The sequence below is a fragment of the Arvicanthis niloticus genome, chromosome 21 (assembly GCF_011762505.2).
Source record: "Arvicanthis niloticus isolate mArvNil1 chromosome 21, mArvNil1.pat.X, whole genome shotgun sequence".
Lineage (NCBI taxonomy): Eukaryota > Metazoa > Chordata > Mammalia > Rodentia > Muridae > Arvicanthis > Arvicanthis niloticus.
This window is the reverse complement of record NC_047678.1, coordinates 50,420,938-50,436,182: the sequence shown is the minus strand read 5'-3', so window position 1 is coordinate 50,436,182 and position 15,245 is coordinate 50,420,938. Positions and strand designations below refer to the sequence as shown.

Sequence of the window (15,245 nt, the reverse complement as noted above, 5' to 3'; positions counted from 1 at the left end):
ATAGACATGTAACATATTAAGTATCTCTTGGGCTGGAGAGAGACTCAGAGGTGAAGAGCACTGGCTGCTCTTCCAGAGGACCCAGGTCTGATTCCCAGCACCCATGTGGCTGTCCATGACCATCTGTAACTCCAGTGCCAGGGGATCCCATGCCTTCTTCTGGCTTCCTCAGACACAAGCCATGTGAGTGGTATATACACATGCTTGTGTGTACATGCACACACATACACACACATATACAAAGTCACAGACTGACACACATATACATATACAGACACAGACAGACAGACAGACAGACAGACAGACACACACACACACACACACACACACACACAGGTGCATGTACCTATCTCATAGTGTCCTTGCAGAGAGTAAACAAGTGTGTGAAAATTGTTTAATGGTGTGCAATGTAATAAATGCTAGCTTTTACAGGTTACACATCCCCAGTCGCAAGTGCTTGGAACCAGGAATAGGTGTTTTGGGAGTTCTAGATTACTGTGTGTGTGTGTGTGTGTGTGTGTGTGTGTGTGTGTATGGGAAGAGACCCAAGCCCACAGGTGAATTTATTTCATTTATGCCTCACGTCCACCCTGTATGCACTCTGTAAAGCATTTGAGAGTATTTCTCAGGAGGTGAGACAACTCAGTAAGACTGCCTGATGTTCAAATCCCCAAGACCTGCCTAAAAACCCAGATATGGCTGTGACTTACACATCATCTTAGTGTTATGGAGGGGAGAGACAGGACAATGGCTGCAGCTTTCTGGCCACCAGCCCAGCTCCAAGTTCAGTGACAGATTGTGTTTTTAGGGAATATGGCAGAGAGGTATAGACTAGGATTCTCAAGTTCCCCTTTTCTTCTGTGTACATGCACACCCACCTCAACACATATATGTACTCAAACATGCATGTGCACAGACCCTCCCAAGTAATCTACAGCGTAAGTATTAAACCAAACTTCATGGGGAAGCAAGCTTGGAGTTTGCTGCACCAAACTCCTTTTAACATGGCCTTCAAGTGCTTGCTCGCTCTGTCTTGGGCAGGGACAAGAGCTGGTGTTACCATCTTTGCAGTTTCCTCATTTAATCCTGATAAAGTGTCCCAGAGCACCAACATATTTCATCAACTCTAGACCTCAGGACACACTGCCTGCCTGTGACAATGGTACAGCCACAAGCCCTTAAGCAACCATGGCGAGTTTTTAAAAACCAGCCAGTGAAGCACACGGACACAACATTTATACCCTTGAAAAACCAGCAGGTTTTTGTTATTGGTAGCCAAAGGGAAAGCAAGGCTTGGCTGGAACCCTGCATGTTCTGTGTAAGCCCTACTCTTTTCTTTGTATGAAACATGTCGACAGTATGTACTCCTGTAGTGGTCTGAAGGAGAATGACCCCCATAGGCTCTGTGTTTGATACTTGTTCCCCAGTTGCTTGAACCATTTGGGAAGGATTAATCTTGTTGGAGGAGGTGTGACATTGGGGTTGAATTTTGAGGTTTCAAAAGCCCATGCTTTTCTCTCTTTCTGGTTTCTCTCTTTTTCTCTTGCATTCTACTTGCTGATAAGGTTTCTCTCTTTCTGGTTTCTCTCTTTTTCTCTTGCATTCTACTTGCTGATAAGGATACAAGCTCTCAGCTACTGCTTCAGTGTCCTGTCTGCCTGCTTGCTACCATGCTTCCTGCCATGATGGTCATGGATTCTAGCCCTCTTGAACTGTGAGCTCCAAATTAAATGCTTCTTTTATTAGTTGCCTTGGTCACGGTGTTTTGTCATGGGAACAGAAAAGTAACAGAAACAACTGTCCAATATGATAGCCACTAGTCTCGTGTGCTATTTAAATTCAAAATAATGAGAGGAAAACAAAAGTTTTTTTTTTTTTTTGTTTTTTTTTTTTTTTTTTTTTTTAAATCAGTTTCTAAGTCATGACAGCCACATTCCAAGTACTTAGCAACCTGGGACTTGAATGGATCAGAACATTTCCAAGAGCACAGGGAATGTCGGGGTGTCACGACCATAGCAACTGTACTGTCAAGCCAAGGAATGCTCCGGCAGGCAAGCAGAATGTAGCTGCACTTTTACAATCAATAAAGCGAATACACAGCTCCCTTGAAATTCCTGTGCCTTCCAAGTTTGTTTGTTTCTAAGTAACGACATGTGATGAGCGAGACGCTCCCCGGCCCAGCTACATGCTATTGCTGGTTTCTGCTCCTTCATCAATAGCCTGAACTTTGTTAGGCAACCACCGTGGGCCCATCGGCACCTTGATGCCGTCTTGTATGACTTGGAGCAGTTGAATGCAGAGGATGGATGGTCTGAGCCCTGGGAGAAGGAGGCTCATCAATCTGCTCCGAGCCTCAGCATGGTTACGGAACATTAATGAGGTTGGGCTCGATTTAAAAGCTGTCTGAGGCATTATGGATGGTAGTGTTCGGTTTCACAGGCGCTGGGAATTTCTGAGATGTAATCCTGGCCCCTTTGCTAATGAGTATTGTGATACGGAGACTATCATTTAACTTCTGAGTTTCGCTTTCCTGCCCTTAAAATGGGGCTATTACTGACCTACCTAACCCAGTGTCCGGAGGATTAATGCACTAAAGTGTGCCGAGCTCTGCGCATGAAGCCTGCTGTGAGCCAAGCCATTACTTCTATGCATTCTCATGCAGCAGTTGGGGAACATTAAAGTCTACGATGTTTGCTCCTTCCAAAATGCATTTTCTTCCTCTGCTTTGTGACATTACCTGTGTTCCACAGACCCTTTATCTAAAAGTAAAACCAGGCCCCCGGGGAGGATGCACTGAGGTGGTTGGGGGTTACAGATGAGTTTTCCTTCACTTAGCACAGGCCTTGACACTAGCTCTTGCAGGAAATACTAAGGCAGGCATTGCATGGTAAATTCTCACTGCACGAGCCCAGGAGCCTGCCCTGCTGGGGACACACCACCGCCACTACCGCTTACATGCAATGATGTTTCCGTATCTATTCTTCATTCTGTTCTCCTCTTTCTTAGCGGAGTCCCAGGGTGCAGACTGTCCTTCAAAGAAGCTCTGGAAGAGACAGAGAAAGTGACACTAAGCATAGCTGTTTGATGTAGTGAACAGAGGGGTCTTGATGGGGGTGGAATCCTTCAAATGTGGGCTGGCAGTAGTAGGGAGAATGAAGCTGTCTTACTTGGAGATTATTTTATTTGGCTTTCACCAAGCTTTGGTTTGCATTGACTTGTATCACACAGAGGTAGGGGATAGAGAGAAAAACCTACAATTTATTTAAATAATGCCCTACTGGAATATTTGAAGGAGAAAAAAAAAGCCAACATTTCCTCAAGTTTCTTCATTATATTACAAGTTACCATACTCTTTTAAGACATACTTCTTCCCCCACCCCCCCAATAAATAACCAGAGGAATGTTATTTTGGGCCAGAATGGGAAAGTCAAAGCTTTGTGACATCAGGATTACGATCCTGCAATATACTCTGCATTTTGTCTGGATGTATTGTGCCTGGGGGCTTAGGTTTTCCTGTCCCATTTATAATGAAAATACCTTTTGCTGCCAGTGGACAAGTGACAAGACTGATCTGGGTGGGCTTTTACTCCCACTCTAGTGCCTATGGCGCCCTTGTATAGTCATCGCTATACAGAAGTTACAGGCAGCGTGTGGTAGGTAACATGGGCATTGAGTAAAGCTTGTTTCTTGTCAGTGTCATGGATGCCAGGCAAACTCACCCCCAGCACTGCTGAGCCAGGGCTCGAGCAGGTGCAGGCTTGTCTGCCTGGTATACAGCATCGGGATTGTGTGCACAGTAAACAGTGCTCAGTACAGTCTCTGCTTGTCTGTCATTGGGCTGGAATCTGAGAGAGGGGATTGCATGAGACAGCAAGCTTAGTCCCTCATAGCTTGCATTCAATAAATATTTCCTGGGTGAATGAAGGGCTGCACTGCTTTGTTATAGTATGCATTTGCTTTGATATAAAAAACTATTCAAGGCTTTGGAAACCTGTCTGTATTAGTCCATTTTCCATAATATGTATGATGTTCTAGAAGCAGATTATGAAGACAACAGGCCCGTTAATTCACAGCCAGATTAGGTAGCCCTGTCTGTTTGGCCACTGGTGGTAGATGGCACTATGTTAGTAACTCATGGGGGTCAGGGATAGAGTAGAACACATGGAAGCTGAGAGACTCGGATTCCACAACTCCTTCAGAGGGCCACCCCCAGCTGACCTAAGAACTTGTCAGCAGGTTCTGGTTCTTAAAGATTCCATCTTGAAATGAAACACGAGCATAGTATAGACCAAAGTTCCAACCCATGGACTGATGAGAAGCAGATGATACCCGAGCACAGAGCCACCTGTGCACATATCACAGACTTCATCCAGACACAATCTGTGACACCCCTGCTTTCTATATCATGTCAGGTCTTATTTCTCTGACTCAGATGAGTCTTCACAACTAATAAGCAGGGGAAAAGCCTGACCACTGCTCTGTCCAACCCATGGACTTTAAACCTTGTCATCAGCATACCCATGGCACAAACCAGCAACAGCCACTACTTCATAGCATTCAGGACCCGAAGGACCATGCTACCAACACAGGGACTGAGCATGAATCTCTCACCTCCATCTAAGGTCCCTTAGCCATGGTCATAAAAGACATGCTACTTTTAGAGTAAAAATTTAAAATATACTTATAATTGTAAATTTTAAAATGTAGGGGAGGGCTGGAGAGATCAATCAGTGGGCAAGAACACTTGCTGCTCTTGGAGAGGACCTGGGTTTGGCTCCAAGCAGCCACATAGGAGTTCACAATCATCTATAACCCAAGTAGTAGTGAGTCAGATGCTTTTTCTGGCTTCTGTAGGTACATACATACACACATACAAAACACTCAGACATATAAAATAAAAATAAAATTAAAAAGGCAAAGACTAGAGAGTGTGTATAAACAAATAAAGCAACAGCCACACACTATTGGCTTATATATCCTGGGGACATAAGATATATAAAATATTTTAAAGTTATTAAAAAATTGACACAACGAAAGTACAGTTGAAAACTCATCGGGTAATTTCATCTGGAGAACGACCACTATATAACCTGGAGACCATAAACAGGTAACCCGTACCAAGCTGCAGCACGTTAACTCGGCTCTGCCCTCCGACACATTTAAAAATAGCTCTAGGGTCTTTTAAAGTCAACTGTTCTTGTTCTGAGAAGTGTCTTTGTTATCCTACGAATGACAATTATTTCACAGTTTGAGTAATAACTATTATTTGACTTCTAACAATGTACTTCTACCTTGAGTTTGTCATGATTTAATTACCAATTTCAATTCTCCCTGCCTTTTCTCTGCATCTAAAATAGTCTTTTTTTATTCTTTTCTTTTTTATTCTGTAGAAAGACGAGAGAAGACAACTGACGTTGAGGGAGACTCTGACATATTCTGGTGAATTCCTGCTGCATTTTACGGGGTGACAGTGGCACAGACAACCTACCCCACTCCTGAGAGGCAGAGGCTCCTCCCACAGGGTCTGGTGCTCATTCAGCAGCTGTGTCTACGGTGTGTGGCAATCACAGGACTTCCGAGAGCCCCTATACTTACAAACAGTTATTGTGACCCCATCGTTTTCATTTAATTGGTGACTCGAGATACCAATCAGCAAATGGGAAAATAATCGATCTCATCCCTTTTCAGCACCCTGGTTTCCAGATTGTTTTGATTAGATGGGGCTCCTGAGCTGATATCCCGAGCTCTTACTAAGGTGGGCATCAGTGCAGTGGTTCTCAACTTGTCAGGACCCTTTTGGCAAACCGTTATCTCTAGAAATATTTACATTACAATTTGTAACAGCAGCAAAATAACAGTTATAAAGCAGTAATGAAAATAACTTTATAGGGGTCCCACAACATGAGGAGCTGTATTAAAGGGTCATAGCTTTAGGAAGGTTGAGAACCATTGAGCTGGAGACTCAAGATGAATGAGTTCATAGTCTCCATGGAGCCTCATGGGATCAAGGTGGGGCAATCAGTGTCTTCTCTTATCCCCCGTGCTTCCTGAACCCTCTTGCTCTGCCACTGACTTTAAAGGGAAAGTACTATTTCTACCTAAAAGTACATGGCTAATTTCCATACCTAGTTTGTATCTCCTTGCATCTAGTGAGGAAAATGTTAAAGGGTCAGCAAGATGGCTCAGCAGATAAAGGTGCTTGAAGCCCAGTCTACAGACCTGAGTTTGATTCCCAGGACCCACACTGTGGGAGAGGAGGACCTACCCTAACAAGTTGTCCTTTCATTTCTACACATGGGCTGTCATGTGTATGTACCCACCCACATACACACCTGAAACAGAAATAGATTTAAAAGTAATAAAAATTTAAAGCTATATCAAGTAAGGTTTCTTCTATTGTTGCCTACTGTTACAAAACAGGCATTTTCTCACATGATAGATGAGGTGGAGATTTCGTCTTGAGTCACACAGCTGCCTATGCTGGGAACGTGGGAGCCATTCTATGTGGAGAGAAGTATTTTCTGACAGATGAACAACAAACCGAGGGTGTTACAAGAAGACGGGATGGCTGTCACCCCTATGCCATCACTTGATGACTCTTCACAGGAAGCAGTGATTGCATCTTGGACTTCCAGCAACTGGCCTACTCTATCTAATCTTACAGGCAAACGCTCTATGAAAAGACACCATTTACATCTCTCTTTTTATCATTGGCTTGGAAATGCACATACGTGGGGGCTGCGGGAGGAGGTGAGAACTTCCAGAATTGGCTGTAGTGGCTTTTGCTGACTTTTGCTAAGGGGACAATGCATTTACTTTTAGGTTTCATATTTCTTCACATGCCTAGAACCTAAAGCAGTGCCAAAGCTAAGTGTAGATTTTAAGTTAGCATGTTGAGCTAGCTACAGTCTCAACGCTGCTGTGTGCTCCGAGGAACCATAGCCTCACACATGGGTCCCTACATTCAGAGCCTGTGCTACTTACAGTTTTCATTTCCTCAACTTAGTATGTCTGACAGGAACGGCTTAACGGAGGAAGGAATATTTTGGCTTGGTTTCAAAGGGTTCAGACATGGTTGCTTGCCTTCCACTTGGGTGGATGTCATGGTAGCAGGAGCTTAAGGCAGAGGAACACCGACATTTGACATTCTCATTGTTTTATTTTGTCCTCAGCCCAAGAAATGGTGCCAGCTATGATCAGGGTGGGTCTCTCTACCTCCTTAATGCTTTCTGGATAGGACTTGCAAGTCTCCGAGGTGACTGTAAACTCAGTCAAGTTGACAGTGAAGATTACTCATCACATGGCACCTGTGGCTCTCTCTGTTTTAGATTCTTAGAGAAGAATAACAGTGAAGACAAGAACATAGGCCATTAGCGCTGTACGCCGCTTTGCATGTAGTCTGTAACCAGGCCTCACAGACGTCTGCAATCGCATACTTAGCAGATGCTTTTCATTCATTCTTTCTTCCTCTGAGGGACCAGGCTTCTGACAATGCTAGGAATCCATTTCTTGTTGTGGCCTTTATTCTTCCTCAACGCTTTTGGGCTAAGTGCTCTGGTCAAGAGAGAGAGTGGGGCTCTTGGGGCAGGAGACGCAAAGAATGGAGACAAGACAGGGTGTGATCAAGTCTCTTACCAAGTCTCTCTTATTGAGTATTGAGTCTCAAGTCTCAAGTCTCAAGTCTCAAGTCTCAAGTCTCCTTTATTGAAGGGAATTCTGAGGTATTTATATGCTTTTGCCACGTGCCTTGCAGGTGTTGATGACGTAAGCCTTACAGGCGTCTATAGCATGGACAGCACGTGCACCGTGTGCCTTGCAGGCTTGGATACCACGGTGCCTTACAGGCATATATGGCCTGGATAGCACGTGTACTGCAATGCCTTGCAGGCATGGCAACCACGTGCGCCTTGCAGCTGGGGGCAGTAAACAGCAACACAAAATATGTGGGATATCAGAGTGTGCTTCAGCTGTTGTAGGCTGTTGAAAACCAAATCTCTTATCAGGGTATATGGTTCCAGATGGCTGCAAAGATAATCTAGCCACTTTCTGCTAAAAGTCGGCTCCCAACAATTTCTTTTTGTTTAGTTTTGCTTTGTGTTTGTGCACGATGAGGTGGGTTGTTATCAGTAAATTTTACTGGCAAGCAGAGTACAGAGCAGGATATCAAGGACCTGGGACACTCCTCTGGGGGAGTCAATCGATTGATTGTCCATAGATTGCTAGTCAAGAGATTGATTACATTCATTTCTGCCTAGTGTTGGCTTTGAAGTATCTCTTAGTAAACTAGACTTGCTTTATAAAACTTATATCATGTACCCTTTTCTCTGGGCAAGAACAAAAGGTTTCTAAGTTATCCTTTTTATCTTTTAAGAGGTCAAAGTTACACAGCTTTCTTTAAAGTGACACAGATGAAAGCTTTGATTAGAATTCAACCTTGAACCAATATTCTTGGGAGGAAATGCTCCATAGTTCATGTTGTATATCTTTTTAGCTGGTTATTTTGAGTAGTCTTATCAAACCATTGAATAGCCAACACCCAAGGTTACAATCCTCCAAAGCAGAGACCCCTCAAAGGACTCAGTCTGGTTCAGGGAAAACTTGGCCTCTCCTCTCCTTAGATGTCTCTGTCATGGTCAAGTTTATGTGCAGCTCTCAATTCCTCCTCCATCTTTTACCTCATGGTTTTCAAGTGAGAAAATTATTTGCAAGTTCATTAAAATCAAATTTAATCAGAGCACAGGTGATCTGGGGGAAATGGGCCAATGAGAGAGGACAGAAGGGACATCTGGGGGGACAATGTGCAGATGATTCTTTGATGGTTGACTTACATTATTGGAACAACTTGAGGAGAAGCCTAGGAGACAGACAGTGTCACCTCACATCCCAGGACACGTTTTATTACAGGAGGAGTCCCAACTAAAACACGCACAGTGAAGCAGTCTTGTGTTTAGGGCAGGTTTTTAATATGCAGGTACAATTCAATGTACTAACTATGGATTTAATTTTTTTTATTATGAAAAAAAACCGACTTTATGCATTTTGGGGATTTAAGTTAATGGTCTCACTGCACCTTCTGTTAGAATTTTCATAAATATACTTATGCTTTTATTCTACTTAAAATGTAATTAAAGTGTTTCCTCTGACTACCTTAGCTCATATATACCAAGAAAAGGCAGCAAGCCTGGGAACTGCTCTGAAAGAGTAATAAGTTTCCGAAACAATAAAAGCGAGGCAGGCAGGCTCCAGTGAATACCAATGACTTCTCTGCTTTAAGATGCGGTGCTCTCCATGGTCACGGAGCAGAAGGAAATTGGACATCCTGCACACTGTCATTTTTTTTTTCTGAATAGGGGAACGTGTTTTTGTGATTCAATAACCTACTCCCACACCCCTCACACCGCCACCATTTTCCACAGGGTGTAATTACACATCTCAGTGGCCCACCTCGAGAGAACACGTTACTCCAAAATGATGCAGTCTGTTAAAAAAAAAAAGCAGCAGCTCTCAGATATTAAAAGAAGAGGAGGAAAACCCTACTCAATAGAGAAGCTGACAGAGGGAATAGGGCTGGGGGTCAAGGCTGTACGGAATGACACAGTGTTTGCAGGCAGTGTGGGGTCAAGTGTTTTAGAAGCTTCTGAAATCGAATTTTTCCTCCCTTTCTCTTATGAATAAAATTGTGCATTAAAACTATTGAAATCATCACCCTGGAAGGAAGAAGATGAACTCCCTGGGGCGTGCAGAGTCTCTGGACTTTCTTTGTTTTCTGCCCATATTTCTCCTCTGGTTCTTCCAAGCATTGCATTTTATTAGATCCGTATAAACTATTTATTGCTGGAGCACTAAAGCAAGCAGGGACCTTTTACTTTGCCTGAATGGCCACAAAGTAGAGCACTGATGGAAAGGGGCCTGGAAGTTCATGCTCAGTGGTTCCAGTGGCCTCTGGTCACTGTCCTTCTCCAATGTCCCAGACAAAAGCCATCAAAGTATTGGTCACTTCAAGGGCAAAAGAGGTACAAACGGGTGAGGATGGGAATCTATACCCATTTGTGCTGTCTGCAGAAACCACCACCAACATGTGCACAGCCATTGTGTTTTCCAATGAAATTGCTAAACTCTTAGCAATCCAATGGCCTTTTAAAGGTTACAATTAGGAACCGTGCAGATTTTCTCTATTTGGAGTGTCAGGAGGGTGATCTTGATAATACTAGTCCTTTATCCAACATTGCTTTGTAACCTAACGCAGACCTATGGGGCATCAGTGGGTGGAATGAGGCCCTGTGCATCGGGCTGGGCTTCAGGACATGTGTTTTATGCTGGTGAATGCCACTACGACGGAAAGACATGTGACACTCCATAGCAAAGTCATGGTTCTCTTTGAAGTATATCCTTGGATAGTTAAAGCACATTCGGTCTTTCTGTTCACATGTGCCCACCCAGTTCAGAATCCCTGTACCAGGTACCTCTTCCTATTGATGAACATATTCCTCATGTGTGCCAAAGCAAACACCCATCATGTGGAAAGAGAAAACAAAGCAAAGCAACTGACTGACAAGCTAACACAAGCTCCTTAAGTAGATGAGGGATGGAGGCAAAGGTGGGGAGAAGGGATGTGCTGCAGCTGCTTTATGAACTAGGGTGAACTCCAGGGTGGGGCTAATCCTAACGGCAGAGACGAGAGTGTGGGGATGGCCAATGCTTTCTTGGCCTGCATTTCTTTAAAAGACAGCTTAGAAGGAAGACCTCGATTCTCTGCAATGCTGTGGAGCCTCTCCTTTTTGGGGTGCTTTCTTCAGACGTGGAGGCTTTTCTGGCTGCCTGAGCCTGTGAGGAAACTTTAAGTTTAGAATATGGGGAGCCCTGGCTTGCTAGAACCTATCCCTAAAGGTTTTTTTTTTTTTTTTTTTTTTTTTTTTTTTTTTTTTTTTTTTTTTTTTTTTTTAAAGGCTTGTCAATGGAGGCTTTTCAGCACCCAGAAGGCTGCATCTACAACCCTGGTTTCCTTGATAGAGTCTCTTCTGCTTATTACAGAGTGAAGACAGATATAGAGAGGCTGGACAGGGAAACATTTATAACAGTGTGAATATCTGTCACGTGATGGTCAAGTTGAAGATGATTTTTTTCCAGTTAGGTTTGGGTCAGTCCCTGCCTCTCTCTTAATTATGCTGTATGTCAGAGAGATTGATCCATCTTTCAGAGATTCTGGAACTTGGGTCTACCCTTGTCCTCACGGAATTACCCTGGTAACCCCCAGGAGGCCACTGTAATCGGGAGGTGTCGTCGGAGCAGTGATATCACAGAGCCACCAGGCACAGGCATGAAGAAAAGGGCTGCTCTGTTTGCAAGGTATCGGAGAGAATCAGAGTTTTGCAGTTTCTGGAGGTTGTGCCGGGCTTCAGCCCTACCCCCAGGATTACTGCCTGTACTCCAGAAAGGCTGCTTTCATTTCCTCTGAGGTACAGATAGTGCCATGGTGTGGGATATTAGCACTTCCTGGAGCTGCAATTTCCTCCCTCTCTGCACCAAAGTCCAAACAATTGTTTGTCAGTGAGCCCGTGCTAGAGGTACCCAGTTCTTTCAGAAGGACCAGAAGTGCCTCCTTGGGGAAAGGAACTTGGAAACTGCCAGAGAGCAAATGGATGCATCCATGGAAAATACCAGCTGCTCCTGTCCTGAGAGCAGCTGGAAAAGCGAGTCCTTATTTCTCTTTCATTGAACTATTGCAGAAGCCTCTAAACCAGTCTGTTTGCTGCCCTGTGGTTTGCACACTTACTTCACAGTGAGCTCCTTGAAAATCTCAGGCTCCCTGGCACTTTCCTATTTGCAGCCCTGGGAGTCTCCTTATTGATGCCCCAGCTATGAGGCCTGAGGTTTGTCTGAATGACACGTGCAGCATGCAGAAGGTGCTCAAGGCTGCCAACCACTGCTCTGGTGTTAAAGCTTGAGACTCTGATGACGGGCCATCTTTGCCAACTCTGTTGCTGACTTCTGTTGTCTCTCTGGTGATTCCTTCCACCCCACCCTCTCCAGTGGCTCTGCCTTTTTCCTTTACTGCTTCTACACTACACACAGGAGCCAAGAAGAGGTTTTTCTTTTTCTTTCTGACAGTAGGCATTGAATCCACTGACTTACCATGCTAAGTGCATGTACACTGCTAAGCTGTACTCCAGCTCCTGGGATAGTTGTTTGGTGCTTGCTGAATTGTTAGGAACTAAAACAAAATATTCAACAAACACCCACCTTTAAGTGTGACTTCTTAGAAAGCTGTGACTTTTTAAAAGCTTTCACCCTAGAAATCGGAGTGCACATGAGCTCTGTCAAACAGGACTGAGAAGATAAAGTACGCATCTGAAGAGATGACAGGCTTGGGTATGAATAAGTATAGCAGAAAAAGGAACTTTAATATGCAATTTGTGGCTCTCTTTTGACATGTATTAATTTATAAAATCTCTCGGCACAGTTCCATGCTCTTTCTGTAATACCAAAGCTGAGGTGATTAAAGACAAAAATTTACAAAGAAGACCCGTGTTTAAAATGTGGGAAGTTTAGAAGTACTTTTTCAGTTTTGCAAAAAATAATTACATCGCAGTTTGCTGTAGGAAGTCCACTGGCTATTCTTATTAATTCACTTCTTTAGCAGGTTTCAGTGTGGAGCTGTGTCTCTGGCTGGCCCATATCTACTCTACTGAAAAGTGCAGCTGGAAATTATTATGAGATCTTCCTTGAATGAGTTTAGCCAGGTGTCTTTCCTTGTTGAAGACTGCGGACACCTTTATTGAATTGTCAAATCCTGACACTGAGCTATCGTTGATGATGGGGAAGGGATGCTGAGCAAGACAGAAGTGTGAGCCTGACGGGCACAGGCAGAATAGGTACAACACCAGCATCAGGCTCTGAGCCTGAAGTCTCTTTTTAGGCTGTGAGAGACACAGAAATGGTGAGAGGCCCCAGACCAGAAAACTCAGATTTTCATTCCAGCTCTGAAAAACTCTTAGCCAGAGCAACTTACCACATCTGTTTTTTCAATTTTCATGATAGGATTTCTATAATATTTTAAAACAGGTTTGCCCTCTGTATTAAAAGCAGGTAATCAGCTGGAGAGAATCCTCATTGCATGAGTGGGAGGACCTTGAGTCTGTATCTCTAGCGTCTGTGTGAAACCAGGTTGGCGGTATGTGTCTGCGACCCGGGTGCTGAGGAACTTGCTGTCTTCAAGTTTAGCTGATTTGCAAGTTAGCATCAGTTCTAGTGAGAGACCCTGTCTCAGAAGAACAAGTGAGTGAGAAGAAGCTGAGGGAGACACTTGACATGGACCTCTGACCTCCACATGTAAGCACTCATGCAAACAAAATCTGTTGATATCGGTGAAAACAACACATAGAGTCTGTAGCTGTAGAGCCAAGGAGTAGATAATGCATGAAGCTTCTGGAACTTTCAGGGAAATGCACAGAGCATTCTAGGTACAAATATCTATACCACTCCAAGACTCTTAAAGAGAAGATGCCTGGCCTCTCCGCACTTAGCACCCTCAACATGGGGCATTCACCTGAGACCTTTGAGGGATACTACCAGTATTAGTATATGGCCACTGTTAATTAGGATATCTATCTATCTATCTATCTATCATCTATCTATCTTCTATCTTGGAAAGCTTCACGTTACTGTGACATAAATGTTATAGGGGTAATCGGTCACTTCATAATTAATCCTAAATCCTGACCCATAGGAAGCACATGCTTGGTACTGGAAATCTGGCCAAGAATTCAAGGTTGGGGAGCTTACAAGCCCTAGGAGTGACCTCACCCCTTTTATTTTGTTAAGTGGGCAGAGTAGCAACTGTTCATTCAATTCCTTTCTCTTTACCCACAAATTGCAGCAGCATTCTGATCTTATCAGAGATGTTCCTCTGTGGACAGAGTTGAACACAGGAATGTCCAGCTGGTCAAAGCACAGGGAGTAAGTGTCGACAGAGTGCTCAGACACGAATGGGGCGTCTATATTACATCTCCTTCCCTGGGTTCAGGGTCCAGCACAGAAGAGGCAGGCAGAAAGTCTTTAAGAGGCCAAGGTTAGGGAAGACCAACAGTGTCTTCTCAGCATCACAGGACCGGAGCACTTATGAACTCACAGTAGCCTTACAAGGTCAAGGCAGTCACCTCCCAGCATGGAGTGGGGAGTGGTTCCTGAGCTTCTACCCCCAACTGAGGAGTCATGGAGAGTTGATGGGATTCTGGGGGATGAAGTCTACTTTCTTTAAGGTGTATGTAGCCCAGGAGTCTATGGGCAACACAAACTGGATCTGATGACTTGTTAAAAAAAAAAAAAACAGAGAGGACATTTAAGTTGGGGGTGCGTGGAGATGGGGTGGATCTGAGAGGAGTTGTGGGGATGAGCAGGGGTGGGTGAATATGATAAATGCATTGCACAAGATTCTCAAAGAATTCATAAACACATTGAAAAACAGGTTCAAGGATATCTTAAATGATGTAACATAAACCTTGTCTCAAAACAAAACAGCAAGAAATAATACTGGGCGTTCATGTATTGCCTTGCCTTTTATGTTTATTTGACAATGATAGTAATCCCATTATTGGATAGAAAGCCCAAAGAAATAAAATGAACATATCAAAGGGACTGTTGTACTCTGTGTTCACTGCAGTGCTGTTCACAATGGCCACTGTGCAGAAAGAATCCAAGTGCTCGCAGATATGTGAAAAGCTACAAATATTGTGGTACATATGAGGTGATATGTAAAGCAAGTTTTCTATATTGTATTGAAAAACTACATATGCATATATCCTATCTAGTTTTGGATGAATTGCCATCACATTTGAGGGAGTAGTCAGTGTCCATGGGTATATAAAAGTAGATACAAAAAATAGTGGTACATATTAACAGTGAAATGATATGTAAAGTATATTTTCTATATTGTATTGAAATATATATGCATATATCCTATCTAATTTTAAATACATTACCATTGTATATGAGAGAGTAATGTCCCAGTACAGTGCTTTTTGTCCTTTCTTCTTCAGAACTACAATCTGAGGACACAATTCTGTTACTTTAACTGAATCAAGTGAGATGCTAAAAGGAAGTCTCTAGAAGTTGCGTTTATATTCAGCAACTTTGTTTTTAAATGAGGGGTTGATCTTGTTTCAAGGAAACGGAGAATAGATTAAAAGCTTGAGGCTTCATGGTCTAACTTTTTAACTTTTATTTCCAAAGCAAGGATTAAAATAGAG

General features: G+C 43.4%; 1 protein-coding gene across 4 annotated transcripts in view; it reads right to left on the bottom strand.

Annotated features, from left to right (window-relative positions):
• The window catches only part of Ptprm (protein tyrosine phosphatase receptor type M), a 799,636-nt gene that overhangs the window by 88,599 nt on the left and 695,792 nt on the right, over window positions 1-15,245 (bottom strand). For all 4 annotated transcript variants that reach the window (XM_076917595.1, XM_076917597.1, XM_076917596.1 and 1 more), the window contains one exon: window positions 2,956-3,043. In XM_076917595.1, coding sequence (XP_076773710.1) covers window positions 2,956-3,043 — 88 coding nt within the window. The remainder of the gene's footprint in view (window positions 1-2,955; window positions 3,044-15,245) is intronic.